This window comes from Vespa velutina, chromosome 15 (genome assembly GCF_912470025.1).
Source record: "Vespa velutina chromosome 15, iVesVel2.1, whole genome shotgun sequence".
NCBI lineage: Eukaryota > Metazoa > Arthropoda > Insecta > Hymenoptera > Vespidae > Vespa > Vespa velutina.
This window is the reverse complement of record NC_062202.1, coordinates 4,862,858-4,881,227: the sequence shown is the minus strand read 5'-3', so window position 1 is coordinate 4,881,227 and position 18,370 is coordinate 4,862,858. Positions and strand designations below refer to the sequence as shown.

The window sequence follows — 18,370 nt, the reverse complement described above, 5'->3', positions numbered from 1 at the left end:
TACTTCCTTAAAATTTCACGTATTACACTTCGGCCGTGGCAATACGTACACGTATATAAACATATATATATACATAAAAGAAGAAACAAAAAAGAATATATATTATTCTATATGTATATAGAATATATATATATATATATATATAGACTATATTAAAAATTGCAAAGCTATGTATATGTATACGTGTTAAAAGTGATAATAATATTGTTCTGTTAAACAAACGGCGTTTTTTTCGTTAATCCTTTGATATATTCCCTCTCTTATCATTAGTTAAACTTTCATGAGATACTATATACTACGTAATAGAAATTGTGTCATTCCGTTGAAGAATATTTTAAACAGATAAATATATATTTAGTCGATGAATATGTATTACAAATAAAAAAAATCGTTTATAACATCGGATCAATCGCGCAAGTGCGATTATTGGAATATCATTGGCGCCACAGTCGCTATAGATGCGACTTCAGGAGTGGGTAAAACAACAAAATGACGATCGTTCTTCGGCAACAGCTGACGAAAATTACGTCAGTTGATTGCTATTACTCGTAGTGGTCGTTGGAGGACCTTTTTTGTTCCTTCATATTCTTAATATGATGACAAATTAACAAAAGTGTTAAAGCGATTCTATCAGGAATATTTCGAGATTCTTATTTGTTCTATCGATTTATTAAAATGTCTGACATCGAGGAATATTATGTGGAAATTCTTCGACTGGTTAAAGAAGCCGGTTCGGTAAGAAATTAAAGCCAGTTAAAAGATATACTTAATTAAAAATTCAATTATCTTAGTTATTCAAGATCCAATGTATACACAGATCTTAACTTGATTATTCAAAAATCTCTCATGACTGGAATATCTAAGTGACGATTATTATCTGTTTATTATCCAATCGATAGATAGCCTTCAATTTAATTTTAGCGACATAGCTATATCGAACACTTGTTTAGCTTCTCCAAAGGAAGATTTGTTCATGGTCAAATTAAATTATTTTTTAATCCTTTTATTTTTTCTTTTTATTAATTTTGCGAAATATTATCGTTAAATCGTAATAAGATTTGACAGATAAAAATTGTGGAAAGCTTATGGAGAAAAGAAAAAAAATATAAATAAAAAAGAAATGTAAATGAAATCGTTTACCTTAGATCGTGAGAGAGAAGATATATCAATGCAAAGATGCAATGACAAAGTCATGCGATGTGGATCTCGTTACTGAGTGGGATCAAAAGGTCGAGAAACTTCTCATGGATGGCATATCTTCAAAGTTTCCAGATCACAAGTACGTACGATACTTAAGACATTGTTTATAATCCTGTTCGAAATAAAATCAAGTATGTTTTATCGATTTCATTATGATCGGCTTGTTTTTCTTCTTTAAAACGATCTCACGGTAATCGTGATTCAGCTGATCTTTTTTTAATGCCCATCGACATGTATTTTTCCTCCTTAAAATGATAAATAGATTAAACGATCAATTAAATCAAAGGGGAACTTTCGATTTCAATAAAAATTCATTTATGGTAATTGATAGAGCTTTCCGTTATAAACTCTACGATGATTTTTTACAAACAATCTTGTTAAACAATATTTGTTCATTTTCAGATTCATTGGCGAGGAATCTACGTCTTTGGGTAAAAAAGCAGAATTAACGGACGCGCCAACATGGATCATAGATCCGATTGACGGAACTATGAATTTCGTTCATGGTTTACCGCACACATGCATATCGGTTGGCTTGCATATAGGAAAGGTTGCGGAAATCGGTGTTGTTTATAATCCTATTTTAGAACAGTTATTCACAGCTCGCAGAGGCAAAGGTGCTTTTTTGAATGGTGCCCCGATACGAGTTTCTGGCCAGAAAGGTGATCTATTTATGATTAAATCTAAAAAAAATGTCATAAACAAGTTCTCATGGTGTACAACATAGCTTGCTTGCATATATGTTATTAAATCGTCATTAGAATTTTTCATACCTTTCTTTTATTTTGACTCATTAAAGACGTTACAATTTTTTAGAGTTACGCAAAGCCTTGATCATGGTAGAGATGGGTACAAGTAGAGATCCCAAGAAAATGAAAGTCGTCTTTCAAAATATTAATATTCTGATACCACAGATCCACGGGTAAAATGAAAAAGAACATTTCCCTCTTGAGAAACATTTAATAGTATTTAAACAATTAATTGACGAATTTCTTCTTTAGAATGAGAGCGTTAGGATCGGCGGCTTTGAATATGTGTATGGTGGCACTTGGTGGTGCCGATGTTTGCTTTGAATATGGAATTCATGCTTGGGACATTGCGGCTGGTGATCTTATCGTCAGAGAAGCAGGAGGCGTTTGTATAGATCCAGCAGGTGTATGATCGTTTAATAATTTTCTTAATCATCATGCCTACGAGAATTCTCTACATAAATGTTTTTCCATCAGGAGGACCATTTGATGTTATGAGCAGAAGAGTATTATGTGCATCATCCATGGAATTAGCTCAAGAATTGTGTAAACAACTTGTACAGTATTATCCGGAACGAGATTGAAAATTCATATAACATAGTGATCATTCTTTTCGTCCTTGTATTTATCGGTTGTACTTATACCAAAGACTCCAATCGTGTGTGTGTGTGTGTGTGCGTGTATGTTTGTATAGTATATATATATATATATATATATATATATATATATATATACTATACATATCTCTCTTACAAATTATGTTTTATAATGCGGCATTGATAGAAATGAAAATAAAGAAAGATTGTTCTAAATATTATGCCAAGCTTCGTTTTCTTCCTTTACTTTATTTTATCGATTGGTTCTTCGTGATTACTTATCTATGACGATATTAAGATAATGAAAGAACAATTTATAAATCGTATAATATATAAACTATATTTTTGCGTTATTACATTTCTTACACAAAAGTAATAGATAATATTTCATTATACCAAAATTTCCACATCTCGCTGTGATTGTATTATACTAATATATTTATTGCATATTATAAGTTTTATTAAAAGTACATATGTATATTAATACATAATATCTTTCATTGTATGTTTCTTCATTTATTATATCTGTCGTTATACTCTTTTGAGATCTTTAATTAATTATCTGAAAACTCAAAGCCATAATGATTAGAATATATATTAAAATCTTAATCATTGCTTATCATATTATAAAAATAATGAATTGTAAAAACGCTACATCTCTATAATTTTTTATTTTTAACATTTTTACGATATATACTTTACCTGCATACATACTTACAGTTTTGCTCTTCTTGATAAGTCTTTAAGACAAACCTTGTATTGGCTCATAATTAGTTCAATCTTTGATGATCCATTCTTTGATGACTCGACGATGATATCTTGTTTAAGCAGGTTTGACGAGACGGAGCAGAGAGTATCTATGCGTTGTTTTTACCATTCCTTTGGGACACCTTTCATCATTCCTTCTCAGCATCTGATCTCTTCCGTTGCCTCCCCTCCTCACAGGGAGGGCTATAAGTGAAACATCACCAAATTGTCAATTAGAAAAGCATATGCTAAAGTTGATATTGAATATATTCTTTTATTTCTGTATATATGTATATTGAAATGTGCTTAAAATTTCTACTTGTCCTCCTCATACACAAATTTCATGTTTTTGATTACATTTAATACGCGAGGGCTTTTATTATTGTTATTAATATTATCATTATTATTATTTTTATTATTATTGTTATTGTTATTAATATTATTATTATTATCATTGTTATTATTATTATTATTATTATGATAATGTTTATCGTCGTTAGAAAAATTATGAAGAAAACTCTTTGTGTAAAGTACACACAACACTGTTTATAATTGTCAATAAACTATATACGATATGTTACAAGAATCGGATATACTAAATATCCCATAAGGCAGTCCCCTATGAATACCTTGCAACGGGATCAGCACTAAAGGCCCTTGAAAGGTCCGCTTGCACATAAAGATGATTCGAATTGAAGATTCATCTGAAACATAAGCAGCCTCGTACAGTTTTCTCTTATTAAAAATTATTCCATGAACCATTTAAACAGCACTGAAAGTCTGCCCTATTTTACATTAAGTAATAACTTTAAATAAAGTATTGGCTAAAGAATTTTAATTCTTAGAACTATAATGTTATTATACAGAGATGTGTATATCCTGTGATATAATTATGTTTCTAAAGTATCCTACAGTATGAAATATATATATATATTTTATATATATATATATATATGTGTGTGTGTGTGTGTGTGTGTGTGTGTGTTTGATTAACTTTTATAACTGTTTACTGAGCTCAAATGAAAAATATTTGTTCGATTCGCGTCTTATATGCATGCGATATCGTTTACAATCATATATTCATCTACATTTATCTTATGCGAGTTATTAAAGATCGACTAACATAATATGATAAATCTATTACGTCGTTCCGTTAAAATAAAATTTGTATGCTTATAGTTCATTAATACGATAGGACACACGTAAATCATTTGTAGCTAACGCTTGAAACGCAATAAACTCGTACGTGATAGTGACTGAAAATATAAAATGCAGGGCTCTCTCCACTTTCTGTTAAGCATTTGTATTTTTATTTCAATAGTTGACCTACTTATTATACAATTTTTTTTCTCTTCAGATTATACACAAAGTTTCTTTGTCGCTAAGTTTCTAATAGCGAATGCCATTTTTGTGCATCGCTGACGTAAAAGAACAAAAAAGACCGTTCCTGAACTGTGTGATAAAATTTTGGAGTCTTACAATCTCTTGTTATGAAATAACAAATATTCAGTACTAAATATTTAATGTTAATGTATTTTATAATAATTTATAAGAGATACTATCCGTAAGGAAGTCGCGCTTTAAATCGAAAAAGTGAAAAAAAAAAAAGAAAATTACCACATACCACCATAATGCTAAGTATCGATGGCCAGTTCATGCTGAAAGAGGCGGTCACTTTTTCCAGTCTGACTCATTCACCTAAGAACAACGTTACTTTTAGGTACCAAGTATTTATGAGATTGATAAGAATATATCATTTTTTTTTTTTTCTTTTTCTTTTTCTTTTTCTTTTTAACGTGAGCTCATTACTTATTAATTCACAATGATTATTACTTGAAGACAAAAATAAAAAGGCATATAACCTAATTACGTATTTAAGTAATACGTTATGAAATTCTGTGAATACGTTTAAATAGTAAAATTCTATGTTCCCGCTAAAATTGCTTATACAACAGATATTAGGAAGTAATTTACTTCCTTACGAAAATTGATTATGTCTTATAAAAAATATTGCACTCTATTGACCTGTAATAGTTCTTAACAACCTAATTAATACGTTATTTCAGATTGATAGAGTAATACGTTATTTCAGATTGATAGAGTACAACGTTGCAATACGATGATACATGCATTATAAATATTTACTGCTTTATGCTCTTCGTTGTCTTGATTGAGTTACACTTGAAACTATGCGCCGCCTCTTTCTGCTAAAACCAATACAGACAGTTCATGTAAGACAGACACCATTTTGGCTAGCAATATCCGTATTTAATATTTGATAATATTCGGTGAATGCGGATTATCGTTAGCGGTGTCTCATTTCAAATTCACAAATTTACGTTAATAATTTTTCTGTTGTACAAGGACCCTAGGCAGGGTTACCTAAATTTTTTCTTGTATAAAAGGGTGTGCCAGAGCATGGTTCACAGTGATTCTTTTCCCTGCATCCAACATCAACGTGCGTTCTAACAGATCTTTCAGCTGACCAACTTTCCGACTTTGTTCGGGTGGTAATGAATTCCCACCAAGTTCTGCATTAAGATCACGAGTTGCCGGAAGAGTGGACATTACGACGATCTTTTCCTAAAAATAAATACGTTGAACTATCTCATACATTGTAGAAACGCTACAAGACATAATGGAAGAAACTTCTTTGGGAGGTACTTTGTGCATATGCAGATTATAAAAATATTATTTTACGAATAAAAATAGAGCTTACCAAATGAGAAAACGTATAAACGTAATCGTAGAGAAAAATTGTACAGCGACTTACCCGCTCAGTAACTTTATCAACTTCATGATAAAGAAAATTGCAGTTAGAGTCAAAATGTTGATCCTTGAAGGTTCCTTTCCTTATTAGTTTATTAGGCATCTTGCCCTTTAGATCCATGAAAAACTTTAACATCTGATTGTTTGTTTTTCCCGAAAACATTATTTTCCCAGTGTATAATTCATATATTGTGCATCCAACAGACCACATGTCAATGCCAAAATCATATGGTATACCAAGAACTAAAAAAAAGCAATGTTATTTCTGATACATAACAAAAATTCTATAGCACCAAACATTTTTCTAATATAAAGATCTATAGTCCGTTTAACGCACAGTGTTTCGCGCATATATGGCCGTTTGGGACAACAATCATAACTTGTGTACAAACTTTTTTGTTTTTTTTTTGTTTTTTTATAGTTACTTAAGTACTACCTAATTCGCAAAACATGGAAAACATTATATTTATTTGTTATATTTAATCGAATTCAAAACATGTGTCTGTATTTGTCAATTGTACAATGATCTCATATTAAACTAAGTTCATATATGTTTATAGCCCTCTTTGTTAAATTTAATATTTTTTGTCCTGTATTTTAATATGGACTTATCATAAATATATTTAACAAATTTTGAGATTAATTAAGAAACTTCATCAAGTCTATGCGGCGGTCGTAGACGGTCCTCGAGAGCGAACATGTCAATAAAGATTTCGATTATCTTTTTTATCTTGAATAAAGAAATTTGACATTAATGTAAAGTTCAGTGTATTCAAAATTAGTATACGAAAACTCATGGAGATATTTTTTTTTTTTTAAGGTCACCTCAAAACTTATAGAAATTCTATATAAAAAATTAAGAAAATTTGTTATTATTCTATTAATATTACTCATGAATTTTAAAGGAACACTACAGTATTAACTACAGTTTATAAAAATCAAACTAAAGAGACAAATATTACTGTCTCAAATATGAAAAAAAAAATGCCCCTTTCTTTTTACATTAAACTTCACTCTTCAATTTTAACAATAGATTAATATATTCTATGAAAGTTATTATATTACGTTACTGATATTTTACGATTTAAGATTTTTTTCAGATTTTACATTTGAAATCTTTGATTTTGGTGCATTGAGTGAAACACTGTGCAACAAACCGAGTCAGTAAAAGTAGACAAAATATTCGCGTGCTAAATGCATGATAGATGCAAGTGATTTCAGCTATTAGCTGGTGAATGATAATTAATTATTAAATTCAGGAGTAAATTTACTTACATATAATAGGTCATTGTTAGGTTTGCTTCAACTTTCTATCCGAAAAGTGTTACGGTATTTAAAAAGGATTTGTAAATATACTCCTGTCCCAATTAGCTATGGTTGTTTGCCTCTACTGACTCGATTCTTTGAGCGAACTATAATTTTGATGTTTTTTCTAATATTACTGTATCAAAGTTTTATTCTTATTTCATTATTTGGAAAGTTAGAAATTTAAATGAAAAAGAAAATAACTATATGACACTATAATAATCTACCTTCTCTCACAAATTATAACAATATTTTCTCCATTGTCACTCTGTCTTAAGATGATCACGCATTATAAGGTTACCTGTCTATCCAGATAATTTTATTCGTACACTGACTTTTATAATTTATTTTCATTCATATAAAAATAAGAAATAATCAACTAATATACTTACTAATTTCAGGGGCACGATAAAATCTTGATACAAGATACGGTGTTATCTCATTTTCATGAGCATGAGAGGCAGAACCAAAATCACAAAGTTTCAATACCAGTTTACTTTCACTGACTAGAATATTATCTGGTTTAATGTCAGCGTGTAAAATATTTGCTCGTTTTAATAATTTTAATGCAAGGAAAAGCTGTTGTGTATACGACCTGACTGCTTTGACATGCAGACCAACATCTTTACCATATTTTTTCAATACCTATGTAATAAAAAAGAAACAAGAATACATATACATATATACATATATACAAAAATGTACGTAGATACAAATTATCTACATACAATAATCATATTTGGACAGTACTTTTTTCATATACATACCTCTCTTAAATTCATAGCTAATGGTTCAAATACCATACATAAATGATTTTTATGAAAGAAATGCCTAAATAATCTCAAACAATGAAATCGGTCCTCTGGATCTGCATCGTTAAGTTTCCGAAGTATTTCTAGTTCTTTGAGACCAGTACGATGCCTGTGAAAACCATAAAAATAGTCTGACAAAGTTGTCTTTATGATTATATAAAATTTATGTATATAATAAAGTAAATAAATTTCTTACATAATTTCATTGTTCCGGATTATTTTCACCGCAACATCTAAATTGCCTCGAGCACTGTCTCTAGCCCTTACGACATTGCTAAAAACCCCTTGTCCTGTATAACCATAAACAACATATCGCGAATCTAAAGTCTCACCAACCCGAACGCTAAAATTGATATTATGTTATTCGTTTAATTTAAACATAATTAATATTAACATAAGAAATTGATATGTGACAGATTGAAAATCATAGTGGTGTGAGTTGCACATAAAATAGATATATATGTTGATGTTGTAGAAATATATTCATTAGTTCAGAAAAATATTAAAAAATGTCCGCATATGAAAATAAAAGTACAAAAAAATGTTATCTTTAAATATATTATTATTTATTCTAAAAGATAATAATCTGAATCATTTATGGTCACAAAGAATATATGGTGGTGGGCTTACTTCTTTTTGTTTAGTAACAAAAAGAAAAAAAAGAAAAAAAATACTGTTATTTTTGGTAAAGAATGAAGTCACATATTAATTAACCGTAAACAGATGATGCTTTGGACACCTACCAACAATTCATATATATATATATATATATATCTATTTCTACTGTTTTCTGCATTTCTTCTTACTTCTACAATTATATTTTTTTCGATCAGATGCAGTTTATAGTCAATTTAGTACGGAAAATAAACAAAATAATTTTTAGATTAATAATAACAACAACAAAATTTATCTCTTTTATTTCAACTTAGACAAGAAGAGAAATGATTAATACAAAAGAGTCCTATAGTTTCTTTCGCGTAAAAATAAATAATAAGTATCCCACTCTTGTCCATCACATTTTTTATAAATTATAGATCGTTCCATTACACATTGTCCACAAACATATTTCTTATATTTGAATCAGATTTGTGTCGCTTTACTTTCGTTACAATATCTTATGTGATATGAGATATATTTATCTCACAAAAAATTATAAGAAAAAAGTTGCAAAATTAAGTGACGAAGTCGATAACATCGAATGCAAAATATTTAATCAAAAGCTTGAAACCGATCATTTAATCCTATGGTAGGTTTAATGTTCAGATTTGAAAATTCAGTATTATCTCAAAGTTTAAAAATTTGTACTTACAAGACTATGATTCTCAATCCGCGATATTATAAGTAATAAGTGTCTTACCGATAATATCCTTCCGCATCATCCCAATTATCTGTTAAACTAGGGTTGTCAGGACCACCTAAACGTTTTCCTTCAACGGTAGGACTCTAGAAAGGTTAAAAAAAAAAAAAAAAAAAAAAAAAAAAAAAAAAAAAAAAAAAAAAAAGAGAGAGAATTGTAGTGTGATTATAATATAATAAATAAAATATTTCTATAAAGCATACATACATTAAAATCACCGATATTATCCGCTTCAGCAAACATATCCCATTCATTCGTTTTCCTTGTACTTTGTTTTTCATCTTGCTTAACTTTCTCTGCATTTTGTATGTTTTCAGCCTTCTCAGATTCTTCAGGTAATGCATCCTCAAATCTGGACTTTCTTTTCTTAACTGGCTGTGGTGACTTTGGCTTTTCAGGCAGTGGCGGAGTATGGCTTTCAGAAGTAGATTCATTATTGTTAGAAGGTATCTCTGGTGATTTTTGAGATGTATTTGAATGACTTTCAGACGGAGGAGTTCCAGTGACAGCTGTTACATCAGCAGACATATTTGAGTCTTCATATGGTCCACTTAATCGCTAAATAGAGAGAGAGAGAGAGAGAGAGAGAGAGAAAGAGAGAGAGAAAAAAAACCACACACAAATAAGATATTGCCCAAAATAAGTAAACAATGTTTTATAAAACTTAAAAATTAATATAATGAAATAATACCTTGAGTAACTCTCCTCTCTGTTTTCTTCTACGTTCAATAATAGCTTCCTCATCTTCCTCTTCTTCAATGTCAATATCCTTGATCTCTTCTTCGCTAGAACTGTCAAAACGTTCGACTTTTAGGCCTTCCGACAAAGAGTCTTTGTACTTATCACTTCTTTCCTTTTTACCATTCTTCTCTCTATCCCTTTCATGATCTCGTATGTGTTTTTCCCTACCCCTTCGACTTCGAGATAAAGAACGCGATCTTTTATAACGATCGTTGCGATCTCTGTCCATTCTATTTCTAATAGGACTACGAGATCTTCTCGTACTTCTAGATCGTTCTCTAATCTTCTCATGATTCCGACTATCGCGGCGATCCCTTGTGTCCATACGATCACGACTGGCTTGTCTATCCCTATTGGCATGACGATCTCGACTAGTATGTCGTTCTCTGCTATCTCTTTTATCACGACTGGAATGACGATCTTTACTTAGTGGTCTATCTCGATTATAACGATCGCGACTGGTATGTCGATCTCGGCTCGATTGTCGATCTCGACTACTTTGACGATCCCGATTGTCTCCTCTATCACGGCTATCACGCCTCGATGAAATATGTTTAATATCCACTTTAGCATCTTGACACTTAGAATCGTTATGAGATCTGGATAAATGTCGACTCAAATCTCGTTTTCTGTCTAGTCGTTCTTCCTCCCTGCGATAAAAATAATAACGATGACAGTAATAATAATAAGAACAATGTTTAATCAAACGACATAGCTCACCTTCGATCGTGCTCTCTTTTGCGCGATTCATCCCTTCTACTACTAGTAGTATCTTTACGTTTCTCTTCTTCTATCCTTTTTCTAGAATCCTCTTTTCTCGAATCTTCCTTATGCCTTTCATTAGTTTTCCGTTTCTCATCCCTTCTCACGTCGTCCCTTTTTATTTCTTCTCTTGGCCGGGTCTTATCCTCTCTTCTTCTGTCAGAATCTCTTCTCTTATCTTTGTGGTCCTCTCTGGTTCTTCGATCTCTACTCATATCAACTACAACGCGTCTTTCAGGTTTCGATATTTTTTTACGTTCCCTACTTCCTGACTTACTTCTAGGTCGTTTTTTATGGAGTATATTGTCATCTTCACTATCATCTTCTACGAGTATTACATCTGGAGTTTCTGCTTTTGTTTCTTCATCCTCCTCTCCTCCTCCTTCTTCTTCTTCTTCTTCCTCCTCCTCTTCCGGTTCCTTATCTTCCTTTTCCGACTCATCCGACAAATATTGAACTAAACATGCTTGTAATCGCTCCTATGAATAAATAGCAATATTTTAAAGAAAGATCTACTTAACTCCATTACTTCAACTATTTCAAATCGTCGTGTTACATACCTTCTGTTTCATTAATTCTTCCAAATCAATATCATCCTCGATAATAGTACAATCTACTTCATCAGAATCCAGATCTATTAATTTCTCATCTTCGCTTTCTTCTGTAGAAACTATTTCTAATAATGAATTTTTGACCTTGCCATTAAGACCTATTTCTTTCTGATTAATACGAGATGGTGCTTTCTCATCCAATGAACCATTTTCAATTTCCTTCTCTTTACGCGGTCTTTTATGTTTCTTGTGTTTTTTCCTATAAATTCATTTAATTCATTTAATTCAATTTCAACATCCATTAAGACAAACTATTCGTATTCATGCTTCAAATACCTTTCTTGTCTATCTATTCTTCCATCTTCCTTCTCTATCACTCTATCCTTTTTATGTTTGTGGTGCTTGTGTTTTCTTTTCTTCTTTTTCCTTTGATCACCAAGCATATCTGATTCTGAGTCTATGCCAACGATTTCTCTTTTTGAATCTAAAGCTTCTATATCTGATGAGCTAAAATATATTGTTTACATATTATAAGCTTTGATATAAGATGAATTTTCAATATTACGATTAAATTCATTATCGATAAAAAGATGCATATGCTAAAATACAATGGATATTAAAATAAGTTTTAAAATATCTATGAATGAAATTCATAGCTTTATTGGTTTCGAATTGTACAAGTGAAAGATACGAAGGTTACAAACAATGAATTCTAGGTTATTATCGAATAAATATTCAGGAAAAATTTCTTCCGTAATTATCTCCTCAAACAATAAAAATATTATATAATCGATATATGTAATTTAAATATATGAAATTTTTAATGATGGCTAATTCGTAAAAATCCAAAAACAAACATTTCTCACACGACAGTGATGTAAACAGAATGGCTGATATTCATCATTCTATGTTGTACAAATTAATCGTATGAAAAATTTACGAAAATTCTATATAACGTAAAGAAAGCGCACTTACCCCATGTTGATATTATATAAATTATAAATAATGAAAATATTATGGAATCACTGCACTTGATAATACGCATACGTTCATTCTTTAACAAGAAGCCATTTTGTATTATCGATTCTTCTGTTTGGTGTATCTCGAATGAGATTTTGATTATCGATATAATTTTATTTCGATTATTGCAATAGAGATTCCATATATGCAATAAGAAGACTACATTACCAATTAAATCGGGAAAAGGCTGAAAATATCACGGTATAAATGATATTATTTTCTCTGCTGGCAAAAAACTTTGTTCGTTATGCGTATGCGCGACAATTCCCTAAATGAAATAAAGTGGGGATGGTAACTCATGTCCTAACACACGCTATGTCGAGGTTAAAGCAATCAAAAATTGATTAATTTAATATATTCTTAAAAATTTTTAACAATTTTTCTGTTCTATTGTTAGAATATATATTATAGTATTATTAAAAAATGAAAAAATTGTGCTATCTGTGTATCCTACTCTTGTGTATGTCTAAAATAATTATATAATTCAGTTTCATATTTAACCGCCTGTACACGATACTTCGCGCACAATTCCATTTCCACTACAATATTATGTTTATTATGTGTATGTGTGATTCAGATTTCGAAGGTAAAAACTTTAATACTAGAATTACCAATCAATACAAAAAATGACTGGTTTCGATCGTTTTTATAAAAATTTTCCGTTTTAAATAAAACATTGCATGTTTCTGAAAAATATTACAAATTTTCTTATTAATACGTATAATCGATTTTATAAATTTCTTTTGTCCTCTCTTATTGTTTTCTTCCGAAATACAAGAGTGAGATACATTAAATATTTCTGTATACACTGAGATAATTTGAGGCAATTGATAAATCGAGATCTTCATCATTCTATTTTTAACTCTACAATAACATTTTAAAAAATGTTCCTTAATTCGCGTTGATAATATATTTAAAAAAAAAAAAAAAAAAAAAAAAAAAAAAAAAAAAAGAGTAATTTTACAAAATGCTCAAAATGCGTAATGGTGGTTTTATATCTTTTGGATGTTCCACTGATTGTATACAATTTTGTTCAAATCTCACGTAACAAAAGAAGTAGTTTTCCTACTTGCGAAATGATGTCTATAAATATTTTTTTTTATTCTCAATTAATCGAACAAAAAGGAAGGTTCTGGGATTATCGGTAATAATAATAATAATAATAATAATAATAATAATAATAAAAAAAAAGAATTGAGATATATTTATAATTTGTCATAATTTAATTCGTAAAATATTTTACAATGTTATTACGAGCAATGCGACACGTCGCTGGTATATCATATCAGTGATATCGTTTTGCACCTATATTTATTACGTCTCACGATAATACCAACGAGGCATGACATTTGTCTCGTTTAATTCGACTGTTACGATCAGTCCTTTATAATGTCGATTCGATAATCGACGATAATCAATAATTGTTTAATAAATCTATCGGCAATGATAACAAATAATATTATAAATATAGATTATAGATTAATAATAAATACTTAAAGTAATCCTCCCAAAAACTTTAAATAAGTGACTGAACATTGCCTACCGCTTGCAACATTCTTGGGCGGAGATATAGAGGGAGGAGTGGGTAGGAAAGGTAAGGAAAAAGGGAAAAAGGATAGTTCGATATTCAACCGTTCAACTATCGTATCATTCCTATCACATCTTTCTATAAGGAGGAATTCTTTTTAAAGGATTAATTCCGAGTTATCGTCTAATCGCGTTGTCATTCTCCTTTTAAAATATTACTTCGTAGGGAGCAGCTCGTTCTTTTTCTTTTTTTCTCATTTTGATAAACGTTTTCTCCTTTCTTGACAGATTTGTGAATGTGACTTTTTTTCGTTCAACCTGACGATCTTTCGGATAAAGATTATTTACAAAATTCTGATAATTGCATTTCTTTCGAAAAATCTTACTTCGTTAGAAAATAACGATTGAATCTCTATATTCTGACTAGTTTCTACATTCGTCCAGTCTCCTGTTTTAATTCACAAAACAACAAAGAAAAGAAAGTTAACCTATCATGCTTTTATGGAAGATCTATAAGTGACATTGTTGGTTAGCTTAAGAAAGCCCATAGATTCTCCTTCGTTTTTATCCCTTTCTTTTCATTCATTTCTATGATCAAAAAGATATATCCCCTCTCCTTTCTAACCTTGACGTATTATATGTTCTTTTTTTTCTTTTTTTTTTTTTTTTTTTTTTTTTTTTTTTTTTGTTGCATTTGATGAGAAAATAAGCATCAGATGCGTTCTCGATAAACGATACATTTTCGTAGAAATAATAGGATAACCGTTTAGAAATTGTAGAAATGCTTATTCGAATAGTTTCTTAGCATAATGCCAAATGCGGAAAAAGTATTCATCTCTTCTAAGAAGTCTTCCTCTCGCGTAAGAATGAATATCAGCATCCATGTTATGCTCTCGGAGCCAGGAACTTGTATTTTCCGTGCTAAAACTCACAGACGCAGTTTCACCTTTGTCTGTGACTTCTGCAATAGGCTCCACCACTGATAATTCTAAGATAAAGAAGATTACGTGTATGGGTTTATGAATAGTAAATATTAAAATGCTTTATGTACATGTCATACCTGAAGTTGGTAGTATCTTGAAAGGTTCATCTGATTCCAATGGTTCACTTAGACCAACCTCGTTTCTAGCATAGATTCTCACAAGATACTCATGATTTTCTTGAAGGTCTTTTATATTTATCTTTTGTATATCAGCCTTGACTCGTCCTACCTCAATCCACATAGTCTTTTTAGCATCCCTCATAACAATTCTATACCCTTCTAATGGTGCACCACCGTCAGATTCTGGTCTACCCCATTCTATAACCACTGTATTTGCAGCTATTTGTCTGATTTCTAATGGGGCGGTAGGTGCTGATGGTACAGCTAATAGGAGTAGAAATATAGTTAGAATGGTCGTTAAATCTGTCTCATTAAATTAATTGTATAGTTATATAATCATCATTAATATTATAGATATACATACTAGCATGAGTCTTAAGAGTAACTGGCTCTGAATTCGTAGGTATACTGAGACCCATACAATTTTCAGCGAATACTCTAAATAAAAATTCACTTTCCTTCAAATTTTCAATGCAATATTGGTGAGTTGTAGCATCTAAAGTAACGACCTTTATCCATCGTGCACCTTTACCAATTAATGGTCGTTTTTCGATAATGTAGCCTGTTTGATATTTGAAAACGAAGCATATATTATATGCATATAATATTAGTTTTTAATAAACTAGAGAGTTAACCGATTAGTTTTACCTGTAAGTTCAGTTCCTCCATTATTAGCTGGCGGAAACCATGTAAGTGTTACACTCTTACTTGTAAAGTTTATTACTCGAACATTGAGTGGACTAGATGGTGGAGCTAAAAATACAGAATATATATATATATATATTTATTGTATTGTTCTGTAAATTTATTTTTTATTACTAATTATCATTAAAATTTGTAGATAGGATTGTATTGAAAACATTATTAATATCAGGCTTATGGTGCACATATTAGAACAATCGATCTACTTACTTTTACTTATAACAATTTTTGACGGTGGAAATATGCCTAGTAAAGCATATAAGCTGCTATCTGTAAGCTTTGTTATTTCTAAGCAAAAGCATAAGCATTAAAATAGCAAAATTTTAAGAAATAATAATAAGTAGTATTTTTTTTTTTTTTTTTTTTTTATAAGCATAACAATGATTTTTTAAAAGTCCTTTTTATTAATTCGTTTATTTTGTACATATTATTAATACTTACTTGCTCGCTTTCCAGCTATAATTGGTTCCTCTGAAATATATGGTTCACCCATTCCTATTTTATTTTTTGCTGTTATTCTAAAATCGTATGACATATCGGTTTTTAGGTTTGATACACTTATGTTTGTTACATCAGCCTTTGTGTTGCCCACCTATAATTCAATTATTATTTTTCATTTCATTCAATATTTTGGAGATAAATATTTGGTATTCTTTAATTTATGTATATACCTTCTGCCATGCCTTCTTCGTTGACTCTGTTATTTCAATGATATAATCTGTAATTGGGGAGCCACCATCATTTTCTGGAACTTGCCATTTTATTGTGAAAGATGTTTTGGTCATGCCAGAAGTCTCTAAAGGCCCTCTCGGTGGTCCAGGTGGACCTATAATGATTAAACAGAAGTTGAATATAATAATATAGATATACATTGAGTATTATCTAATATAAAATAAGAATATGTACCATAAGACATTCTTGTCTTTATTGGCTCAGATTCCAAAGGTTCCGATGCGCCTACAATATTCTTTGCAATTACTCTGAACATATATTCTACTTCTAATTGTAATTTTTCTACACAGAAACTTTCTATGTTCTTATCAACATCAGCTACTTTTATCCAATTCATCTTAGCTGTTTCACATTTCTCAATAGTATATTTTTCTATTTCAAGACCACCATCATCAATTGGTGCTTTCCATTCAATTGTAATACGATCTTGCCTGATTTCTTTTGTTATTATTGGTCCTTGAGGTTTATCTGGTTTATCTGAAAAGGAAATAATTTTATTTGTATATGTAAAATATGATTGATTTGAAAGGGATTTAAGTCATTTTAACTTACCTATAACCTTGAGGTGAATATCTATAGAAGAACTACCAGCTTCATTAGTTGCTTCTGCTGTGTAAGTACCAGTATCTTCTCTCACGATAGAGCTGATAGAAATAGTTGAAATTTTCTCTACAGTATGAGTTGATACTCGCTTATCGATTATCTTTTGACTATTCTTCGACCATGTTATATCCGGTGTGGGGAAACCACTGGTTTGAACATCAATTTTCCATTCAGAACTTACAGATAATTTCTGATTTATCAATGTTTCATCAACGATCAATTTTGGTGACTCTTGTATTTTCAATTGACATGTGGTTTCTGCTGTGCCAGCTTCATTTTCTGCTTTTACAGTGAATGTTGCTGAAGATGTCTCTGTTGTTTCCAAGATTATATATTTTGCTACACGATTTTCATAAGTTATATTAGTATCAGCAAATAGTTGATTATTCTTGAACCTAATCGAACAATTCAAATAATAAATAAGTATAAATATATTATAAATATTTCTATGTAACATATAATATAAATGAAATTATATACCATGTGATTTCTGGTGTTGGTGATCCTCCAATGATACAAGAAAGTGTTACAGTTTCTTTTAAACCTACATTTATACTTTTTAATGGCTCCAATATAATCGGTGGCTCTAATCTTGATGGCTTTGAAATTTTTATATATTGTGTTTCTGAAGATGGTTCACTAAGACCTACTTTATTAACAGCTGTTACACGGAAAGTGTATTCTTTATTAGTCGTTAATTTTGTTACCGTATGACTTGTTTCAATGATTTTTTCTGTGACTTTGGTCCATCTAAAAATAAGCAATATGTTTTTGTAAAAATTAAAACAAAAAATGATGGATTATATAAACATTAATATACAGAATAATCTATTTTTTTTTTTTTTTTTTTTTTTTTTTTTTTTTTTTTTTTTTTTTTTAAGACTTACGAAGTTTCAGTCTTTTCGTGGTATTCTAATATGTATTCTGTGATTGGCAAGTTTCCATCTGATTCTGGCTTTTTCCAATGCAGTGTAATGCTTTCATTTGTTAATTCTAAAGGCTCTGGAGTACCTGGCTTGCTAGGTGGTTCTGAATAAAAAAATGTTGCTTTTAATAACATATACATAATCAATATCTATGATAATCTCAAATTTA

General features: G+C 30.3%; 3 protein-coding genes across 32 annotated transcripts in view; 1 reads left to right on the top strand and 2 right to left on the bottom strand.

Annotated features, from left to right (window-relative positions):
* Positions 1 to 480: 480 nt before the first annotated feature.
* On the top strand, positions 481 to 2,644 carry LOC124954293 (inositol monophosphatase 1). Its single transcript, XM_047507013.1, has 6 exons — positions 481 to 735; positions 1,146 to 1,279; positions 1,603 to 1,862; positions 2,017 to 2,122; positions 2,202 to 2,353; positions 2,427 to 2,644. Exons 1-6 carry the CDS (start codon positions 676 to 678, stop codon positions 2,531 to 2,533), a joined length of 819 nt encoding a protein of 272 aa, XP_047362969.1. The 5' UTR covers positions 481 to 675; the 3' UTR covers positions 2,534 to 2,644.
* A 222-nt stretch (positions 2,645 to 2,866) lies between these two features.
* On the bottom strand, positions 2,867 to 13,646 carry LOC124954286 (serine/threonine-protein kinase PRP4 homolog). 17 transcript variants are annotated; one of them, XM_047506993.1, is made up of 16 exons: positions 12,565 to 13,646; positions 11,926 to 12,096; positions 11,599 to 11,848; positions 10,997 to 11,517; positions 10,227 to 10,926; positions 9,743 to 10,093; positions 9,536 to 9,621; positions 8,375 to 8,521; positions 8,134 to 8,287; positions 7,759 to 8,011; positions 6,066 to 6,304; positions 5,632 to 5,875; positions 5,438 to 5,499; positions 4,917 to 4,990; positions 3,922 to 3,996; positions 2,867 to 3,496 (listed from the first exon to the last, which is right to left on the bottom strand). In XM_047506993.1, the coding sequence occupies exons 1-12, from the start codon at positions 12,567 to 12,569 to the stop codon at positions 5,675 to 5,677; spliced, it is 3,078 nt and encodes a 1,025-aa protein (XP_047362949.1). In that variant the 5' UTR covers positions 12,570 to 13,646; the 3' UTR covers positions 2,867 to 3,496; positions 3,922 to 3,996; positions 4,917 to 4,990; positions 5,438 to 5,499; positions 5,632 to 5,674. The 17 variants fall into 17 exon arrangements, with proteins under 17 accessions (XP_047362949.1, XP_047362952.1, XP_047362941.1 ...); XM_047506996.1 differs by having other exon boundaries at positions 5,438 to 5,496; XM_047506985.1 differs by having other exon boundaries at positions 5,675 to 5,875.
* Positions 13,647 to 13,784: 138 nt separating this feature from the next.
* The window catches only part of LOC124954283 (titin), an 86,294-nt gene continuing 81,708 nt past the window's right edge, over positions 13,785 to 18,370 (bottom strand). For 13 of the 14 annotated variants that reach the window (XM_047506951.1, XM_047506954.1, XM_047506956.1 and 10 more), the window contains 10 exons: positions 18,163 to 18,304; positions 17,756 to 18,025; positions 17,225 to 17,670; positions 16,847 to 17,149; positions 16,612 to 16,766; positions 16,382 to 16,532; positions 15,887 to 15,991; positions 15,603 to 15,800; positions 15,197 to 15,502; positions 13,785 to 15,124 (listed from right to left, as the gene is read on the bottom strand). In XM_047506951.1, the coding sequence (XP_047362907.1) occupies positions 14,922 to 15,124; positions 15,197 to 15,502; positions 15,603 to 15,800; positions 15,887 to 15,991; positions 16,382 to 16,532; positions 16,612 to 16,766; positions 16,847 to 17,149; positions 17,225 to 17,670; positions 17,756 to 18,025; positions 18,163 to 18,304 (2,279 nt within the window). In that variant the 3' untranslated portion in view covers positions 13,785 to 14,921. Of the gene's footprint in view, positions 15,125 to 15,196; positions 15,503 to 15,602; positions 15,801 to 15,886; positions 15,992 to 16,150; positions 16,229 to 16,381; positions 16,533 to 16,611; positions 16,767 to 16,846; positions 17,150 to 17,224; positions 17,671 to 17,755; positions 18,026 to 18,162; positions 18,305 to 18,370 lie in introns of all 14 variants that reach the window. The other variant, XM_047506961.1, reaches the window with a different exon arrangement.

Excerpts from the sequence above, each read along its gene's own strand:
- LOC124954286 (XM_047506986.1), bottom strand. Across the intron at positions 9,622-9,742 it reads ATAATATCGGTGATTTTAAT|AGTCCTACCGTTGAAGGAAA; the intron begins GTATGTATGCTT and ends TAACCTTTCTAG. Across the intron at positions 8,522-9,535 it reads GATGCGGAAGGATATTATCG|CGTTCGGGTTGGTGAGACTT; the intron begins GTAAGACACTTA and ends TATCAATTTTAG.
- LOC124954293 (XM_047507013.1), top strand. The coding sequence starts at position 676 with ATGTCTGACATCGAGGAATATTATGTGGAAATTCTTCGACTGGTTAAA. Across the intron at positions 1,280-1,602 it reads TCAAAGTTTCCAGATCACAA|ATTCATTGGCGAGGAATCTA; the intron begins GTACGTACGATA and ends GTTCATTTTCAG. Across the intron at positions 2,354-2,426 it reads CGTTTGTATAGATCCAGCAG|GAGGACCATTTGATGTTATG; the intron begins GTGTATGATCGT and ends TTTTTCCATCAG.